Source organism: Argiope bruennichi, chromosome 7 (genome assembly GCF_947563725.1).
Source record: "Argiope bruennichi chromosome 7, qqArgBrue1.1, whole genome shotgun sequence".
Lineage (NCBI taxonomy): Eukaryota > Metazoa > Arthropoda > Arachnida > Araneae > Araneidae > Argiope > Argiope bruennichi.
In genome coordinates, this window is record NC_079157.1 from 89,175,550 (window position 1) to 89,197,660 (window position 22,111).

Here is a 22,111-nt window from a genome sequence, read left to right on the forward strand (position 1 = left end):
ACATCTGCTCCCTCGGTTTTGAACATTTCGCAAACCACGACGCAAGACCGTTATTCAAGATTTTTGAAAATTGCGCCAAGCAGGGGGTTAAACTCCGGTCGTACTAAATTGCCAACCTCGCAAATGACTGTATATCAATGCCTAGCCCTAAATATTTCTGAATGTGTGCTATAAAAAAAATGTTTGGTACTTTTCCGTTAGCCTTGTGCAAATGTCGCCAATTGTGAACCAAACGCGAGCCAAGTCGCCAAGCGAAACTAATGACAAACATAAGAAATTTGGCGGAATTCTATATTATTTGACGATTTTCTGCTTGCCCCCCCCCCCCCCCCCCGGCTAACGGAAAAGTACAATTCTTTTGTAGTTATTTTTGATGGTTTCTAAATACCTTTTTGATCCCGCATGACATTACCATATGTCATATCGGGTGGAGGCTAGACTTAAGTCAAAAACTAATTTTTCCTCTTAGATGTTATGCCACGGGCAACGATATTCGGGTACTGCTAGTTCTGTATAAATTAAGCTTTATTTTTGAATTCATAATCATTTAGATGATTGTACTCTTTTCAAGAACCATCAAAACTTTTGACAGTAAAATCGCATTTAATATCATATATATATATATGAATGTAATATCTATTAATCTAATTTAAATCCAATTAATTTCTTAATTTAACCCATATTAACTTTATTCTAAAATGTTCCCTTATTTCCCGATCCAATTCCCTCTGTTTATTTAATTAATTCTTCATGGGCTCTACAAAACTGATGGTTTCAGGATTTTCTCGCTCTATGAGTGAAGGGATACAAATCCTTACAACATTCTTTTAAAGATACCCAAGATTTCCCATCTTAAATCAACACTTGCCAAAAAAATCCCTATCAAAATGTCATAGTAAAATCACAGAAGTAAAAAATTTGTCACTTTTGCTTTTGTGTCACGATGTAGACCGACACAGCGATTTTCTCTTTACAAATTATGACTTCATGACAAAATAAATCAAAGTTCTGCAAGATTGTGTTACATTATATATATATATATCCATTTTAAAAGGATTGTAAGAAGTTGAAACTAGCCCATTTTTAAATGATCTTGTTTCATTTCAGGTATGTTGAAAAGTTTGTATTACTGAAGACTGCCCAAAAGCTATATTAATTTGCCTCATTATTTAAATATATGTTCAAGAGATATCTGAAATCTTGTTAATATATATTCTGTAATGTATAATCTGAACTGTATTGCTGCTCTTTCAGCATTAGAAAAGTATTTTTATTCTCTTAAGTAATAAATTTTTTCGCATAAAACACACATGTTGAAGAAAATCTATGATATTAATGTCACACAACTATGAAAATCGACTTATATACCGAGAGTTAGTCCTCTTGAGTTTTAATAAAATAAATTAATTTTTCTGACAGGTGATTAGTATGTACCTAAATACACTCCCAGGAAACGGTATACAAAGAGCTGTTTTTGTAAAAGTCATGTCAGATAAGAAAGATCACAGAATTTTTAAAAGAGCAAAACAATTTATTGAATATACAATTAGTATATATCTTAAGTGTACATAGATCGCTCAAAATTATATACCACATTCTCTTTGAACGATCTACTTCTTTTCATTGAGGAAATTTACATACAAAACAAGAGGGGGAAATTTTATAACGATACTGATATTCATTCACAAACAAGGAAAAGAAAAAGTTAAGAGTGCATTTAACCACAGTTAATTGGCATATTACAACAAGAAAATAAAATAAAAAGGAGACAATTTAGTGGCAAAACAGGAATTTTTCATACTGGCTTTTTTTGCTTCATCTATGTATTTCTTAGAAAAAAATGTTCATCTCTTCTACTTAGTACCACATTATTGCAAACTACAGTCAGAGCATCAGAGTTTGCTTATCATGACAGATGGAGATGACAATATCTTGTTAGGATAAGCACTCAACAGTCCTCGATATTAAAAAAGATGTCAAACAGAAGGACTAATGCTAAAGTTGCATGTTACAAAAAAAGTCCTAAATCATATGCAATCATCCGATTTCAACCATCTTCTTTTGGAGGAGTAAACCAACCTAAAAAAAAAAAAAAAAAAAAAAAAAAAAAAAAAAAACTATATTTTAAATTATGTTCTTAAAGTTAATCAGACATGATATTCAAAATTAATAGAAAACATATCTAATAATTAAAAAATTCAAAAGCAGCATACATAAAAATGATATTACATTTTGTAGATATAACTTTTTTTTTTAGGGAAAACAAAAGTGAAGCTCTAAATGAAATAAACGAACACAAATCATTTGATATCTGCAAATAATGGAAAACATAAAAAGTTTTTCAATGCTCTTGGAACTATACACTTATTATAAGTGAGCAGATATTTTTATTATGGGGGGGGGGTCTGCCATAAAACTATACCCTCCATAAAGATATTCAAGTTTTTTTTTTCTTTTTTTTTTTCAGTAAACTTGCTTTATTTTCCCATGCATAATATATATATTAGTTATTCTAAAAGAAATTTCAATGTATCACTTTGAAATGCCAAATATTAGCTTAAAAAGTTGTTTAAATGTTTTTTTTTAAATTAAATACTTCTATTAAAATACTTTTTTTATGAAATCTTGTAATTACATTAACAATATTTTTTAAATGCTAACTTTTTAAAGAATTACATAGAAACTGCACATCCACAAAAAGGCTTTTTAACTATAGAAAAGTGCATATAATAATTTAAAAATATCCAAACTAAAAATATCAGTTTCCAAAATTTTTATATAAACAATTACATTTTACAACATATGTCAAACTGTAAAAAAGGAGAAAAGAGATTTTATATGCATGTAAAAAGTAAATAAAAATAGAAGTGTAACTTTAATTTACAACTAAGCAAAAAATGACTTACCATTCTTTTCATGGATTTGTACTAAAGATTTAAAGGATTGCTGTGCTCTCGCTAAACTGTACTGACTCTGTAAATAGGCCACAATTAAATAAGGAATCAAAGTAAGTAAAATTAATTTTAAAAAGTCATGATCTTTTAAAAACTTTAAACCTAAACAAGTCCTAATAATAATAATAAAAATTTATCCTTTGGTGAAACAGCAATATTTAAAATGAGATAGAAAATAACTAATAGTTACACAAATAATTTATATCAACAATTTATAATATCAAAATGAATAGTTTTCAGATACTAAATAAAAATAAGTCAATACAAAAAGATTACCTTATTTCCACCAAATTGAATACGAGCTTTGCCCTTAACCAAAGTTGCAGCAATTTGAAGAATAATAGCTTCGACAGTGTAGGCACTACTCCAACCCTGAAGAATTTTTTAAATATATATAATTAAAATTAAATTAAGATTGTTTTTTTAAAATCAAAGATGGGATTTAAAAAAAACTCAAAAATAAATTTCATCAGAAAGAGTGAGAAGAAAATCCAAATCCCTTATTGAAAATGAACTCATTAAACTTAATTGCACTAATAGAAAATCTCAAGCAAAAAAATTAAGCCAGAAAAATCACCTGTTTAGTGAGCAATTCCATACAAATAGCACCACCTCCAAGGACATAACCTCCAGTTATCATTGGGTGGACAACTCGAATAAAAGGAGGTTCAAAGGGATATGATTCCTGCAATAAATATATACAAACATGCATGAAAAATAATTAAGAACAACAATTCTTGTTATCCAGATTATTCTTTTTACCAAGTAAATGAAAATATTTTTGAAAAAATATAATTTTAAGTTTATGGATGTAGTTGTTTTGCAATTCTAAATTTTCTGATTGACATTATTTATTGATAAGAAACAGCTAAAATATATTCTTTAATTTGATCAAATTTAATTCTATCCACAATGATAGGCATCAAACATCTGTTCAATGAAATTACAGAGGACGCTCGAGGCATCGACAATCGTAAAATTTTCTTCCCTTTTTAATAAATGTGATTGACTGAATACTCAAGACATATCCCACCCCCCTGTACTGTTACAGACATTTTCCTAAATGAGTATGAAGGACATTGTAATTTCTGATGAGATCTCTTAAAGGAAGTCGAAGCATACATAAGTTTATAAGCCATCAGCTAAGTAGAGTTTTCTTTTGCATTTAAATTCCTTAAGAACATGGGCTATCTCTGGTGTTTTTGAAGGGGATGGGATTATTCTTTTAAAATATTTGAAAGAGATACTTAGGCATTCCAGTATGGTAAGGTGCCTGAACTTGAATGATTTTAAGAATGAAAGGATTAATGTTAAACAAGAATGATTGACAAACAGAATGAATCAAGACTATTTATACATCAGACCTTGAATAAAACCACATTTCAAAACATCAATCTCTGATCTAAAGGAAAATACTATAACTCATTTTTAGAGGAAAGAAAAATAACACAAGATAGCTTCTTATTTAAAATTATCTTGGAATGGATTTTATAAAAAATACCATCCAATCCATCTTTAACCAGATATTAGCCAAAATGATGATGCAAATTTACCACTGTTCATAAAATATCATGCAAGTAAAATCGGAAATTGGGAGAAATTAAAGTCACACAAAACTATTATTATCATTAATTTTCTTTACACAACAGGGTCATGATTTTAAGTGGGGGTTTTCATAGTAATAAGGAAGAAAAAAATTGCATAACATGCACTTTTGTTAGAATAATTGTACTGTAGAATAATGTAAAATGATTTAAATTGTAGGATCATCTTTAAAAGATTATATTTAATCAACCATATAAAAAAAATTTGAAATTATCTGTCATTAGAAATAGATTTCATGACAAGATGTTAACAAACTTATAGCTTTAATTTAAAACCTTCCATATTCAATTAACCTGATAATATTTGTGAAATCTGATGGTATATTTAACTTGAACCAAACATCCATGGGATTTTAGCATCAGTTCTGAAATGCGAAAACCATTAAGCTTTAAACCACTAACTGCTAAGTTAACCATTTTTTTTTCACTAAGTTCACTTTGGTCCTATTGCGTTAAATACATCAAGTTAAGAAAAGAGTAATCAGAATTTCAATAAATACTAAAGTACTGTATTTTCCACCTGATATAAAAATGTACCCTTAAAATCAAGGAAAATTTCATTGGAGGAGGAGGAGGAGGGAATAAATTGGTTTGGTCTTAATAACTGAAATAATTCTGCACACATATTTTGTATAGGAAAATTCAAATGGTTTAAAATTATGATATTACCGGATTAAAGATTACTAAAATAAAAGACAATGAAATTTTATAAAATAAGTTACCTTGAATAGCATATTTAACAAAATGCAATCTTTCCCTTCTTTGTCTTTCAATAATGTTAAATCATTATGAAGAGGGCTATCTGGGTCCACCTTTAGTAGTTTTACATTCCATTCATAAAGGCTGTCATTCACAAGCTCCACTGTGAATACACCTTAATGAAAAAAACAAAATGAATTAAAATGTTGTAGAGAAAAACAATTATTGTTTCAATAAATTTCAGTTTAACTCACCAATAAAACTATATATTTGGGATCTTTTTCCAGCATTTTGAAATTCTTAACTATATAATTTTATCTTATGCTATGGTTCTTACAAATTTTCTAAACCCTCAGTACGACTGCATTTTAACAAAAAAACAAACTTTAAAGATTTTTTTTTTTTTTTGCATTATTTGATGTCATTAATTAACTAATTAATGTTCAGTCATTTGTCATGTTAAACAATCCCTGCATTCGATAGAAAACATTTTTTCATGATTGATTAAAAGAAGAATGAAGCAAAAATTTTTCACATTTTTATTTAAGCTTTGGAAATGAAATTTAATTAGTCTACATTCCTATTTTGAAGTTTACATTCAGAATAAACCTTGCTACTCTAATTTTTAATAATTAAACCAACTTCAAAACATTTTCTTACAATGTATAGATTTTTATTGCATCAGAATCATTAATGACCATATAGTGAAATTTATAACGAAAAATGTTTCAAAATATGAGGAAGAAAAACCTCAATAACAGGTATTTTTCTTACAAACAAAAAACAAACAGAATTGAAATTTAATAAAAATACACAAATTTTTTTTCCAAAACTTAATACATACATCATAACCTAGGCTTACTACTTTCTTCAGCTTTCAAAATAAGCTACTTCACAAAAATCAAGATGTAGGCAGATTCACTTTTAATGCAAAGCATTCCTTAAAAGTGATGGAAACTGGCAAAAAATTCAATTATTAATACAGAAAAAAAAAAAAAGTCTAATCATTATATTTAAATATTACAAATCATATTTTATGTTATGAGATGCATTTAAATCTGATATTAACTGTTAGCAAGTTATATAATCAATTTTAAACTTCCTCAAACTTAACTGCAAGAACACGAAAAATATATTAAAGAGTTAGAAAAGACTTGTACTAAATTAAGCATTTTAAAAATAAATAATATTATTAAAAAAAGTTTCTAATAAATTACTTTAGAATGTGATGAGGATATAAAATGGAAACAATTATAAATTCCTTTTTCATTCTCTAAAACTGAAGGATTACTCAACTGAAAGACAACAAAAGCTAGCAGCAGGTTAGATAAGAATAACCATATCAAGTTAAAGGTAAGTTTCAAAAATCCACATAATTAACAAACGATATAATATGCAATTTTATGCATTTAGTGCTAGGAACAGTTTGAAGAAATTAAAAGATTCATTAAAAATAATATAGGTATATTACAAATGCCATTAGCTATTAATATCTATAATTTCTTAGTTTTTAATTCCTAAATACATTAAGCATTTTTAATAATATTTGGGTAATTTTCTAATCTGGTATAAAGAAATATTTTGTAACTTTCTTCAGTACTTTGATAATATATAAAATTTGCCACATTAAATGATGCAAACTAAAATTTAAAAAAAAAAAAAATTAATATTATCTCCTTGGATGCTAAGAATTCAAATTAAAAGAAATTTTCAGAAGATATAAATTGACTCTGAATTGAATTTAAAAATTTTTCATTGTCATATATATAAGACCTTTTCTGATTTGATGCAATATTCAAAGAACCAAAACTACATAAATACATTATATTATTATATTATATCAATTATAAAGACATTATAGGCGAGTTTAAAATGATATTTAAGATAGAACAGGCATATTTCAGAATGAAATTTTAATATGTAAACTCTGGAACTTTTATACCTTTCTTAAAACTTTCCGAACGATAGACTTCCCGTAGTTCTTTCATTAAACGATCTGTTGCTTGTACAGATCCAGAAACAGATCCCCTGAGGTAGTCCTGGCGTTGGTTTTGGCGTAGCCTCTCAAGAGTGGCTGTGTGTTCACTGCTGATCCCTTCGTCTTTACCTTTTTCAGGACTAAAAATAAACAAGATTTTACAGCAAAACATTTTATAAATGAGTTGATACATAAATACTTAATTTTTCAATTTCATGGAATCCTTTGATAGCTATTCAATTGAAAGAAAAATTATATTATACTGAATAAAAATTATATTATACTAAAACAAATTATATATATATATATATATATATATATATATATATATATATACTGAAAAATATTATATTATACTGAATAGAAGAAAATGGCTAAATCATGAATTTCAAGGCACATTCTTAGGTTATTTTATAAGGAGTTTCATTTCAAAATTAATTAAAATTATTTCCGATTTTAAAACAAATGATACAATAAAAAGGAAATGCAGTTGGAAATCTATACTAAGCCTATTTATTTCATTAATTAATTTTCATATTCCAAATCAATTTTTCTTCTGTTCCTTTAATTATTTATCATGAAGGGGAAAAATTATCTACCTAGTATCTTCTTCCATTTCAATGTGAATATCCTCTTCTGTCTCTTCATCATCTTCAGAGTTACTTTCTAGCTCATCTTCAGATATCTATACAGATAAAAATGAACAAGTTACTCTAAATGGTGTCGTAATTAACATGATTATGTTTTTATCAGGAGCACAGGGTAAGCAAAAATTTAATACAGCAAAAATTGATTCAAAATTAGTTCCAACAATAAAACACATTAAACTAAATATTAGAAAAAAGTTCCCAAATTAAAAATCAAGCATTAACAAACAAATCTTCACCAAAACTCTCAACAATAAAATTTAATAAAAATGACAGAACAACCAATGTTTACAACTTACTGAAATTTAACCCTCTTGGTAGACTCTATGGGATAATAGAAGCTAAGAGCTTTAAATTTTAACTTAAGTTCAGCTTCAAAATACATAAATATTTTCATTGTTCATGTTTCTCAAAAGTTTCTATAATTTGATTAAATGGTAAAATGCATCATTTATTGAAGGAAAAGATATTAGAATTTTAATTAGGAGCCTCTCTATGTTAAGAAAAGAGATTAACAAAACATATAGAATGGAAGGCTGAACTGTCCTGTCAAAGATTAGATCTCTGTATACAGGAAGAGGGTAGAAATTCCTGTTTAAAATGAATTAATAATATTAAAAAGAATTAATTGATGTATTGCCAGCATGCATTAAAATCATATAAGAAAGAGTAGAATTACCTGCTATTATCCCAAAATTTCCAATATATTGTCTTCTTGATATTTCATTTGGAACATTCGATTCATACACTTACACTTTTTGGCATTCAAATTTTTTTTAAAAATGCACCTATCTGTTAATTCTAGTATTTGCAATTCTATCAAAATATTTCTAACGATAGATTGTGTTGCAGCACTGAAAAGTTTTTCCTTGCTGAAAGTGTTTCAAAAGACAGAAAGATATTAAGACAATCTTTAAAGAAACAAAACTATATTGAAAAAACCCTGCACATTTTCATAGCAAAATTTAAATGACTCAGGCGCTCAAATATAAAATAAATAATGAAAACTACTGTGGCCGAAATAAAGTTAATATCACTTCATATCTTACTAAAAATTGATTATATCAGTTTGAACTTTTCCATTAATTTAGTAAAAAATTCCTGAATTTTGAGCTCAAGATTGAAAGATTCCACTGTGATTAAATGTAGGAATGTCCTAAATGATATCTTCAAGCTTTTATATAAATGTCTTTATTCCAGAAATATGAATAGACTTTTTAAAAAAGTTTGTTTAAGAATGATCAAGGTATACACCCCTCTATAAAATGACAAAAACATTAATTGGTGAGGCGTCCTCATTAAGATGTAAAATTTTCACCTTTCAGTGAAAAAATATTTTAAATTAAGTCTCTAAAAAAAATAAAGAGTAGAAGATACAGATTTTAAAAATTAATAGGCATCCCCCCCCCCAAAAAAATATATTGCATTAAATATTACTTATATTATTTGCTGAAAAAGTGTAAATGTCTAGCATGATTTTAGTGCGTTTATATTTCTAAAAGCCTTTTTTCCTATTTCTCATAATATTTTTAATGAAAAGACAACTTGTAACATTATTTATTAATTTTTAATTTTTATAAATTATTAATTATAATTTTTTTTTTAAAATTCGGCTTGAAAAATTAAGATTTCTAATAGAAAATATTTTTTCCAGTTCCAAAATGTGGTAGTTTTTTGGAAAACGAATTCGGATCAGAGTTTAGATTAGGGCTACATAATGTTAATACAACAAAAAAGCTGGGGTGTGAAGAATGGGGGAATGGAAGTGGCCAGTGTAAGTAAGATAAGATAACCAGACTGTTAAGGACCCAGTCTCCCCACTGCAGTAATTGTACCCCCGCGGCCGGGAAGGAAGAGGAGAGAAAAATGCTGGTTTCTTTTTCGAACATTCTTGCCTGTGAAATTGATATTTTTTAAAGAAGCTATACTCAGAATAATTAGCCACTGGGAGGGTTAAGAATGAGATGATTGGTTTCCTTGCAGTGGGGTTTTCCCTATCCATACTGTTTATCAACACGCCAATCAAAAAGAACAATAATTGTACTAACAGAAAAAAAAAAAATTATTTACAAATACAAAATGAATTCTCTGCATAAGAAAATTTTTTCAATGAAATTAAAATTGCATTGATTTTTTTGATCCAACAACTAGAGTAAAAAAATCATTAGAATGTTGACACAATGCTTAACTCATAATATAGAGAAAAAAGTGGAAAATTGGTCCTTATCAATTGTTTTCTTTATTGTATAAAAAGAAAATGTTTTAGAGGTATAAATTTTTTAAAAAAAAAAAGCATGAAGGAATTTTGTAAATTTCTGTGGCAAACAGTTTCATGTACATCAAACCGTATAAAAAAATGCTGCCTTTCTTGTTTTTAAAAATGTTTTCTATGTTCCTTGAAAATGTTCATATGTTCCTATAATGCATCAAATAAATTAATTTCTTGCAATTAATATTATTTTAAAATTATAGAGCATTTTTAATGTAGGGGAATATAGCAATATGTGCTCATGATGTTTAAAAATAAACAAAGAAATATATTTTAAGGAAATAAAAGCAATAGTGCCCGATACTTCATAATTCAACAAATAGAACTCCAAGAAGGAAAAAAACAATTACTGTAAAATACTTATTTAATTTAAATAAATTGTTTTGGAATTATAATAATGGGTCAATAGTTTATAACCAGTTTTGAATATGAATACCCAAAATTCATACTTTCACTCTCGTAACATGTGGAATGAACGATTTGATATTCGAAGGATAAAAGGGGACGGGATAGCCCCATATATATCTTTTTTATTTATTTATTTTTTATTTAAAGAGACCCATTAAAGCATAAAATCATAACAATAGTAGGAGCTGGACTTTAGCTAGTCGGTCTTTTCTCATAGTACACAAAACTATTTCACTAATTATGTCGATAACTTGTTCTGAAAATAAAAAGCAAACAAAAACTTTCGGGGATAATATTATATATTAATACATACATGCAATAAATTAAATATAGTGATTAATCTTCCACTTTCAAAGTCTCTTTTAGACAATCAGCAAAAATTTGATTTTCATCAGTTGCCAACAATGTTTCATTCTACTTATGAAAAAATACCAGCAAATTATCTTTTTTTCATAAAAATTACCAATTTATAAAAATATTTCTGGTTATATAATAAATTTCCCTGAGTTTTCCCTGACTCCCGATCGGATGGCCAACCTGATTAAGCATTTCATAGTCCAAAAAGTCAATAATCTAAGCAAACAAGTTGGTCACCAAAAATGGCTATTAAATCTTAAGAATGGATTACATTAACTTATTTTTTTTTCCTATTTTAACTATTTTAAAATAATTAAAACAAAACAATCTAGAAATAAACATACAGAAACAGGAGCAACAACAGTGGATTGTAAATGATTTAACTCCATAGGTTCTTGAAGATTATGCAGCCTACAAAGTTCACGAAGCAAAAGCTTTACTTGTTGGAGAACCTAGAAATTGAAAACTGGAAATCAGTTTGTATAAAAATAATTATTATAAATATTTCAGGAAAATTGTAAATATTCAAAATAAAAGTCGCAAATTAAATGTTTTTTTATTCTGTTTAATGCAAAGTATTTTTATTATTTTTTTAATTAAATAAACACCGCACCAGATTATCTCTTCCAGAGGTATTTGTTAGAATTTGGACAGCACTGGTAATACATGGATCTTCAGTTTCAGCAAACCACACAGGAGGTGTAGATGGATAAGTTTCCTGAAGAAAAATAATATATAAATAAACATTAATAAAATTTTTTTTCACAAACCACTGAGATATTTATAAAATATTTAAAAAAACATATCTATTTTTAATAGTATATCTGACCAGTGGACATTCAATAAATAATTGTCATTTATTTCAATAACTATTAATCTAAAATAACTCCAGAACTAATGTACATAAAAAAGGAAAATTCCAAACAAAAGAAAGTTTTAAATCAAAATCTATAAGGGATGAAATAATCTCAATATAAACAAAAGTAACTATAGTTGTGTACTTCCCACATCTCCTTATTAAGAGAAGAGAAAAAGCACAGTAAACTTTTCAAAGTGCAAAACTAAATTAAATACACAATTAATTAAAAATTTAAAAAAAAATACCTACATTTACATTATCATACATATCATATTTTTTTCAAAATTTAAAAAGTGATTGAAGTGATGTAAATGATTTAGGAAGATGAAGAGTTAAGAAATTTATAGATAATGTAATGGTGAGATTTTTATTTATTCACTATCATTTTCTTGATAAATCAGTTTTACCTTTAAAAATATTTTTGATAACATTTCTTATCTTCTTAAAAGAGTTCTAAACTTCATTTATTTATGTTTAACAGTTACTGCCATTAAAAATGCCATTATTTTTACCTCTGCTTTTTTAAACTAATAAGTAAGCATTATTTAGTTGAGAGGAGTATAAAATTTTGAATAATAAAAAATTAAAAAAAAAAGATTTAAAAAATTCAAACAAATGAAAAAAAAAAAAAAAAAACATTCACCAACAAAGGCAGCAGCTTCATGGATATGAGGAATCATGGCAAAACACTGCAAACAGCTGAATTATTGTCTCAAAACGTTTACTAAATTTTTTCTTCAACTTCAGTAAGTATAAAAAAATTATAAAACAAATATTAATAACTAATTAATTAATCAAGGAAAATTAACTACTGGTAGTTTATAAAAATTACATGGTTCAATTCATATTCTCACTTTAATTAAATAATATTTTTCAGGCAATAAAAAGAATTTGTATAAAAAATAGCATTCACATTACAAATATTAGATATGAACATAATTAAAAATGACACCAGATGTATCCATTTTTACATGTCTATATATAAAAAAAGAAAAGATGGAACAGGCATTCAAATTGAGGGATGATAATTACTTGGTTGAAAAAAGCTTAGTTTCCAAATTCTTAATTCATCTAAGCAGTTTACAGATTGGAAACTCAATTAAATGGAATACAATTTGCAAAACAAGGCAAAAGGGACTTTCAGATTTGAAAGTCATACTTCATCTGTGCTTTAAAAATACATATAAAGCCTAAATAATAATATAAAAAATATATAAATATAATAAAAAAATTTATAAAATATATAAAAATATATGTAATAAATATATATAAGAGCTATAAAGATATATATAAGAAGATACAGATTGGTAGACAGATGGGCTTTGTTTTCGAATCTGCATTACCCAACAGATATCATTAATAGTAATAAATTAATATATGATATTATTTTTAAAAATTCTATGAAGACAGAAAATTATATGATATTCAATATCTTTAATACTACATGTAAGTAAAAATATAGAGATTATCTACACTAAATTTTAGATATTAAATTTCCCTTTTAAGATTTTGGATCAGCACAAACTTAACTATTAAATAGCAACACATAAGTGCAGTTTCAGAAAATAAAGCTCAGCAAACAATTTCATATTTATTGTAACATTTTTCAAAGAAATAATCCATAATTTAAAAGGCAACAAATTAAATTTATCAAGTTAATAATGGTAGATTTGCCACCTGGATCTTACACAAATACATTTTTTTTACAATACAATGTTTATTAATGTTAAATGACTCGAAGGTTTAAAATATGAAACAATATAAAACTATTTTGTAAGTTATTGTAATTGCCTTTAATAATAACAAGAAGGTTATGCTATATATATGCAACAACACTTGCCAATCCACCAGGAGGATTGCATAGTGATTCTTCATGGTCATATATGTAAACTCCTGTCTTTTTGCCTCCTACAATGAGGACATGGTATATCCAAGGATCATTATTATTTAAAAAAAAAAAAAAAAAAAAAAGGAAGATAAAAATAACCAGCTTGATTAATTTACTTGCGATAATTTAAATCAACACAGAATAAAATTTGTTAATTTTGAAAAATATCTAATTTTTTCAAAATATTTACACAGCAAATTTAAAAGTTCCCTTGTTCCTTGTCTAGTCCTTGATGAGTATAATGATGAAAATTATGTTAGGGCTATTCAAAAAATTAATACATATTAATGAAGGATTTTCGGTGTGGACATATTAGCAGAATTATCACAAAGAAAGTTTTATGGATTAATAAAAATCCTAAATTGATTTCGTAGAAGCTTTCATCTTAATAGAGATTAAAATTTGTTGATCTGAAAAAGGTTTTTTTTCAAATAATGAAAGCATTTGAAAAGATGAACTCAGTAAGAAAATTATAGAACAGAAGAAGAATGGTAAATACAAAACATTATGGAATTTTAAGATTAACATCATGCTTGCAGTTTATATTGATCTCTTCAAGAATTCTTTAAACTAAAATGATCTTTAATAGCATTTTAAAATCAAAGCAGCCAAAATAAGAATGTACACCATATATCCAGCTATCTTTTAAAGTACTGGACTGAGTAAAAAGATTTTCACCAAGGAGCTACAACTAAGTGCCAACTGGTTATTAGCCGCCTTTCCACAAATGTGCTTTTGCATTTGAAAGCTGGAAACTGGACAACACAATTGTGTAATTTATTTGTTAAAATCTTAAATTCCAATGGGGAAGGGCACCTTATATAAGGATGAAAAAGCTTCTGGTGGTTTTTGCAACCCGAGTGGGCACAGAAATGGTAGGGTCAGCTACCTCCTTCTGATGATGGGGCATGCTTCCCATGGGAAGGGTTTGGTACTGTGGTTCTGGTGTTGTAACCTCATATGAGAAAAAAAATTTACTTAAAATGGAGCTATCATGCTAACATATCAGATTGATTATGTACTATCAGTTCGGTTATAAACTCAGTATGACTGAATGTCACCAAAAGAATATGCGCCAGTTTAGACAGTAATGATTAAGATATAATTGGTTTCAGACATTTAAAGTCAGTTATTTTTACACTGAAGATGGAACATGCTCTGACAGCTCTTTTGAAATTGTCTGTGCGTAGTCAAAATAAATTATTGATTTCAAAGTTAACGATATAATAGTTAAAGTTCTGAAATGCATCTAACGTTTAAGTTCAATCACTGGGCACCACAAAAATTAACAAATGAAGATAAGTCTAAGAGAACAGCAGCTCTTTTAAACCAGCTCAGAGATCAAAGAAAAAAGAAAATTCAGAACAGAACTGTGAAGAAAAATGGGTGTACTACAGTACAAGCTGTAAAAGAGGTGATTAGCACCTGGAGAATTGAGACTAGGCCCAAACTGATAAGTTGATCCTTCTCAGTATCTGATGGAATTATGCCGGAATTATCTATAAACAGTACCTAAAAAGTGGATGAACTATTAACAGTGCAATATACAGCAAAATGCTAATTAAAGATCACAATATTATTTGCAAAAAAATGAAGAACTGAGTTCAGAATGAAAGTGATCCTTCTTCATCAAGATAAGGCCCGGTCGCATGTTAGCAAGGCTGCTTGCTTTACAACCTGGATTGGGATTTAATGCAACATCTACCACACATCCAAATTTGACCACTTTGAATTTATATTTATTTTCACATTTGCAGCTGCATCTTGATGGCACATTCTTCAATTCAAATGCTGAGGCCATAAATGAAGCCAATTTCTTTCTGAATTCATGCATGAACCAGTCCTTAACAGAAGAGATTGAAAAGCTGCCAAAGCATTAGCAGATGTTTATAGATTTTAGTTGAGATACTATCCACATTACAACATTTTTATAGGTATTTATCATTCGAAAATAAGAATTTTTTTGACAAAAATCTTTTTATTCAATCTGATACATGTGTTTGCAGAATCTCTTCATAAACACACCTGTACAAGTATATTTAACTTTCATCAAATTATTTCTACTTTTCAAGAAAACTTTTTTTCAATTTATTCATTTGCATGTTAAATTTGTTTTCTTTTATTGTTTTAATATTTAATAACACAGATAAGATTGAAATCAAACTTAATGAAAAAAGATCCAAACAAAAGAATTAGCATTTACTAATATTGGGAAAATGAAACTGCACGATCCATCAGCAGCTGTAAATATTGCCAAATCTATAGCAAATGAATACAACAAAAATATGACTATTAACATCCACTTCCACAGATAAAGATGAATATTTTATTTTATACAGAGGAATGATATTTAGGGACCGGAAGGAAGGACCACAAAGACAACCAAGAAAGAATAATATCCAACATAGATTCAAAAGTATTCCCCATTTTTTTTTTTTCAGAGATGATTAAAAAATGCAATAAAAAATAAAGATTTCTAAAAAGCCAAATATTTAAAGGAAAACATATTACAGTCTTGATTGATTTGAAGTAGGAAAAAAGCTATATTGTGACACTTGACTTATTAATTCATGTTTTTGTATTTCTATGAAAGACTATTGCAGGGGTGTTTGTGGGACCCCAAAAAATCCCCTGAAACTTTTACGGACTTACTACCGACATTTTGGAGTTTCGAGAAGGGGGGGGGGAGAAATGAAAAATTACAATTATGAAGTATTGAATGACCTAATTATAAAAGTTCAATGAATTACTTTTTTTGCAAAATTAAGACCTTTGAACCCAGGTCACGTGATCACACATCTGGTCGAACGAAGTCTCTCCCTTTTTTTCTGCCGCGCCTACTTGCCGAAAAGAATCCAGAAGAGAATGTCCGAGAACCGGGGGAATGAGTCATAACTCGCAATAAGGAAAGAACAAAAAAGAAGTTTTTCCCCCCTTTTCACGCATTATCACTGCCTTTGGAGAAAGAAAGGAAAAGTTTTCACCACACACACTGACCTTGCGTTTTCTGCTTTCAAAGCAAACAAAATTACCCAGATCAAAATAAATAATTCATTATTATTCCTACTTCCTTTTGAACGACGATCCCCGGAATTTCCGGGGTTTCCCCGGAGCACAAACACCCCTGCTATTGTTTATCTATTAGACTTCCATAACTCTAACAGAGGTGTTTATTAAAAAAAAAAAATCCAACAATATGAAATTTTTATGCCATGTCCTGTTTTCGAAAAAAAAAAAAAAAATTGAAGTTATTAGGCAAATTAAATATTTTTTTTTAGTTAAACAATTTTATTTTATTTACTCAAAAAAAAATAGCTATTTAAATAAAAATTATACTTAAAACTGTATATAATTGAAGATTTAATATAAAAAGAAAAATTTCAATGGATATCCATCTATATTTTCATACAGTTGCCTTGATGTACAAGATATATGAAAAGTTTTAATAATATAAAACAAAATATAATTTGCAATTAAAGTATTTACCTTCAATCTTTATGAAAATTAAACTAGGCATACAGAATAAAATTTCAATAATTCTTGAACTGCAATTACAAATTACACATGTAGTAAAAATCAGACCTTTTCATCTTACATGTTTTCTTTTAAAGTTAATATAGTAGGCGTACTAAATATTTCACATATATTATACAGAACTGTGTCACACATAAATATTTTATATGTTTTTTTCATTAGCACCATTATCAACTTTACAGGCACAGTTTCACAAAATTTTAGTCTGTTAAATGAAAAATTTGCTGCATTTCGCATTAATTGCCCCAAGCAAGGAATTGGTTAACAGAAATAAATGGTCATTAATTCTTTTTTTCTTCCCTAATTTGATTTTAATGGCTTCCAAAAATTACAAAATTGTTATATTATGATTAAAATAAGTTAAGAAGGCCCTTGTAGCAACAATACATTGAAATATATAGGAAAAAGTTTATTATTTAACTGCATAATCCCCCCCCCATTAATGAGAAATAATGTCCTCTCAGTTATAAAGTTTCTTTATTTTCCCCAAGCAGAATAATTCAATAAAACTACATATTTGTCATTGTTATAAGAAAGACAAATCAAGAAAAACATGCAAGTAAATTAAAAATGATAAAATCTTCTCTAAAAAAAGAAGCAAATTTATAAAAACATTGAGATCTAGATAAAATAAGTTAACTTTTTATTCATGGAATTCTGAGAGAAGTTGAGGAAATATAAATAGAATTAAGACTTGTGTTTTAAATATAATTTTTTAACACAGAAAATACTTTATTAATATTTAAAATAAAATTTTATTCAGATGAATAAGTTATTACAAAATATATTAGGATGATCGCAGAACTATCTCAATAAATAAACTGTTCAACTCGAGTAGCTATTATTATACAGTCAAGCTAACCTCACTTGGAATGCTAAACAAATAATTTTGTTCATCAGTAATTTTCAATAAAATATAATATGCAATACACTTTTATCTCTAATCAATGAGATCTTCAAAAATGTATTTTATCTAACCATTTTAAAATATATTTCATACTGATATACATTCATTATTCAATATCATTTCAAACTTGAATATTTTTTAAAAATAAAGATGATACTTAAAAATTACTTTTGGCCTAATTAACATAGTAAATATATTGAGAGCATTAACTAAATTTTATGCTCAGATATGAATGTGAATATCTAGGAAAAATCAGTACCATTATTTTATTTTAATATATTATTTCCAAAACAAAAGATCTGTCAATAAAATCATTAGTTATTATTTTTCCCTATAGAAATATTCAGCTATATTTAATATCTCATGATTAAAATAAGTTTTTAAATAATATATATTATTCAATATTACAAAATTTAAACCTTTATTGATATTTGGTGAATAAATAACTTAATAAAGCTTTATTGTAATTACAAATCACATTAAATGCATAAGAAAGTAAAAACACTCTTAAACTTCAAATTAAATTTAAAAAATTCTTCAAAATAATATACATTTGCAAAAGAATACAATTATTAGGCAGAATTTTTTTTTTTTTTGCTAGTTGTTATTTGGTCTTTATCGCCAAGCAATCATGACACATTACATATAAGGGATTAGCATAATCTAAAAATCTCTAAGTATACTCAAGATCACAAAAATAAAGAAGTATTTAAAATTCTTTATAGAAAAATGAAAAATATTTTTTTTTCTGACTCTCTCTCAAGAAGTAATAACAATAATAAAAGAATATTTCATGAATACAACATAATGAATGTCAACAACACCAATGATACAAAAGCTCTCAAGTTTATTGACACAATTTCTTCAAAGTTTATTGAAGATATTTTATTAAATCAACCTATTATAGCACATTTACTAAGGCTGAATCCTAATTTTCAAAATCTTTTAAATTATGATGATAGTTGAAATCTTTCAACAAAATTTCTGGTGAGATTTTCTATGAAAATTTATTGCATTTTTTAATCCTAAGTTCAATTAAATTTAACAAATTAATAAAATATTTTATTACAATGAAAAAAAATCATTTTTTTTTCTTAACATGCTACTCAAAGGAACACTACGTATATGGATTTTAAAATTTACTGCTTAATTATTTATATAGGAATATTGAAAAGTTACAATCTTTTCTAAAAATGGATTAAGGTAACGTTGCCTTGATTTCACACTGCTTTACCCACATAATGTTTTTCAAGTTATAGAATAATAAATTATAAGAAATTTGTTATACTAGCTTTTGTATGAGAGAAAATATTGAATCTAATGAAATTATGAATTTAGATAATAAAAGTATGTTCATTTTCTAAGATATCTACATCCATATTTAATTTTAATAATATGATTTAATAATAATATTCATGAACTATAATATCACTAATGATTTGATTAATTATATTTTTTTATTGCCAATCATAATCCCTCACCATTAAGTCAGTAATCTCTTGGTTAAGAAACAATCTCAAATCTGAGAGCATTCAAATTTAAAATATTTATTCTACATCTTTTAATAAAGAAAATTTTAGTACCCAAATAGAATTCTTCGATTACATAATTCCTTACAGGAGAATTTAAAATCTAAGGGAATATGTCAAATAATTTTATCTTAAATATTTATAATGAATTAATAAGTAAAATTTTTAAAGCTATCAGAATAAGCAATTTTTACATTTGGAGATTAAAAAGAATTCACTAATGAGAGTGTTTATTAGGAATTTCTTAACATTTTGATTTTGGCATTAGTAATATTTGGCAATTTTACTTTGTGATAATAAAATTTAATATAAACAGATACTTTCAAGTACAGATGAAATCATGACATATAAAAAAATGTTAAAATATAGAAAATTTTTTATAATATATATCAAATAATAAAGCATCAATACTATTGATAAATTTGGAATACAATGACAGTATTTGAAATTTCTACTTTTACCTAAAAATAACATGACAGATAATAGAATTAGTATAAAATAACCTATTTATGGAAATTTTAATACATGGCCACTAATAGTAAAAATAGAAGTAAAATACATTTGATTTATATCATTTTTTATTTCCTTTTATTTAGAAGAATTTTTTCAACAATAGAAAAAATAACATCAGTGAACCCAAAAAGACTCCATTTAGTTAAAAAATATTTTTAAAGGAAAACTATGCAGTATTCAAAAAATGACAAAATAACTCTTTGAATATGCAATCTATTACAAATTATCTTAAACAGACAATTAATATATTAGATTCCATATAAATCGATATTCTTTTCACTTATGTGGTTATACATGTAAATATACTGTTATATACATATGTTAAAGAATAATACAGATTTGCTTGATTTGACAGTTTTCTAAGATGTACATTCTATTTTTTTGGTCAATGTATAATAAAATTTCAAAGGGCTGTGTATAAATACTAATATTGAAAAAAATTTGCTATCATACTGGTTTGTATATAATGATTATCTTATTATTTTAAGTGATTTTTTACATTTATTTTCCTTGTTTATTCATCCATAAATAAAGACCTTGATAACTTACAGTACAATGGAATTTAATAAATCAAAAAGAAAAATTTGACCTTTAAATTCTATAAAACATATGTCAACTCTATTCAATAAAAATATAGCTTACATACTGTAGAAATACAGGCTAAGGAAAGTTAGCTACAGCTAAACTAGTTTCTTTAATAGGCAGAATACACATAATGTTTTATTTTCAATGTCAAATAAACAAAATAATGATATTAAAAAAACGCTGAAAGTCGCAGAAAACATCCTTATAATTAAGGAGTGGTATTTACAAAATCTTGATGCTCACATTTAAGGAGAAAAAAAAAAAAAAAAACTAACATGTCTAGAATTAATTATTTCTGTAGATGAAAATATGTAAAATAAAACACAATCCCAAGGTTATCAAACAAATTTTAAAAAAAAGTTTCAGTTCGCCAATTGAATAGGAAACCCTTAGATTCGAAAAAGAAACCAAAACAAATGGCTAGCAGAAAACAAAGGTTACACTGCATAACTTGATCGATATCTAAAACGAATAATAAAAAGAATCTATTTCGACACTTTTATAAAACTACTTATGTAAATCGCAATAACAGTATTGTACATATTTTTTTTTCTTTGGATAATCCGGAAACGATTTAAATAAAATTGTACGGAAGTAATTTTATTTCTTGCAAATAGGAAAATGTGTACCATATTAGGCTAAAACCAAGAGAAAGTGAAACGCTGACCCGATTTTGTAGGTGGGGTATTTAGAAAAGGGTCAAGGAAAAAAAAAAGCAGTGGTTAAATTCGAGACGCATTAACTAGATTATTTCGCACGTAATCTAAAGAGGATGTTAAAACATCGAGATTACAAAACATATATAATTACGCAATATAGTAATATATTAAAATACTGAATTATAAATTCTACACGATGGCTTTTATTAAATAATTTCAAGAATGCTTAGCATGAAAATTTATGAACAATATTGCACAATAGATTTATGAGTGGATTACTTACTGTCAGGTTAGCGTGAATTTCATACTTTTTTCCATTGCGACTTATAAATCTACAAGTTAATTCGTCAACTGACGCAGCTGTGACTTGAAACATTTCGTGTCCTTTTGGGAAAAGGCTCTCTAAAGTTTTAATATCTTGTTTCAAATTATTCAGACACGCCATACCTCACACTAATAAAAACATTAATCGCTATTAAATGTCAATTTAGGTTGCAATCTTAGTAATTCTCTAAAGCACCACCCAAAGTCTACGACACGAACAAGACGGAATGCATACATAATGCGCGCATATTATCGATAAAATTGTGCGTCGTGTCAAATAGATTTAGAATAATACATAAAAACTTGCACACATCAAACAACAATCATCACTGTGTCCACATACAATATGGCGGCATACATAACATTTTAGACTGAGCATGCGCCAAATCGTCGTTTA

At 26.8% G+C, this 22,111-nt stretch overlaps 1 protein-coding gene across 1 annotated transcript; it reads right to left on the reverse strand.

Annotated features, from left to right (window-relative positions):
• Positions 1–1,537: 1,537 nt before the first annotated feature.
• LOC129975059 (ubiquitin-conjugating enzyme E2 Q1-like) lies at positions 1,538–22,079 on the reverse strand. Its single transcript, XM_056087939.1, has 10 exons — positions 21,674–22,079; positions 11,530–11,634; positions 11,261–11,368; positions 7,835–7,920; positions 7,200–7,375; positions 5,281–5,432; positions 3,532–3,639; positions 3,231–3,326; positions 2,907–2,973; positions 1,538–2,079 (listed from the first exon to the last, which is right to left on the reverse strand). Exons 1-10 carry the CDS (start codon positions 21,833–21,835, stop codon positions 2,048–2,050), a joined length of 1,092 nt encoding a protein of 363 aa, XP_055943914.1. The 5' UTR covers positions 21,836–22,079; the 3' UTR covers positions 1,538–2,047.
• Positions 22,080–22,111: the final 32 nt, after the last annotated feature.

What these genes read in the sequence shown, in the direction of transcription:
- LOC129975059 (XM_056087939.1), bottom strand. Translation starts at nt 21,835, where the DNA reads ATGGCGTGTCTGAATAATTTGAAACAAGATATTAAAACTTTAGAGAGC. An exon ending in AAATTCACGCTAACCTGACA is followed by an intron (nt 11,635 to 21,673) that starts GTAAGTAATCCA and finishes ATTTTTCTTCAG; the next exon opens with GAAACTTATCCATCTACACC. An exon ending in TGTTAAATATGCTATTCAAG is followed by an intron (nt 3,640 to 5,280) that starts GTAACTTATTTT and finishes TATTTATTGCAG; the next exon opens with GAATCATATCCCTTTGAACC.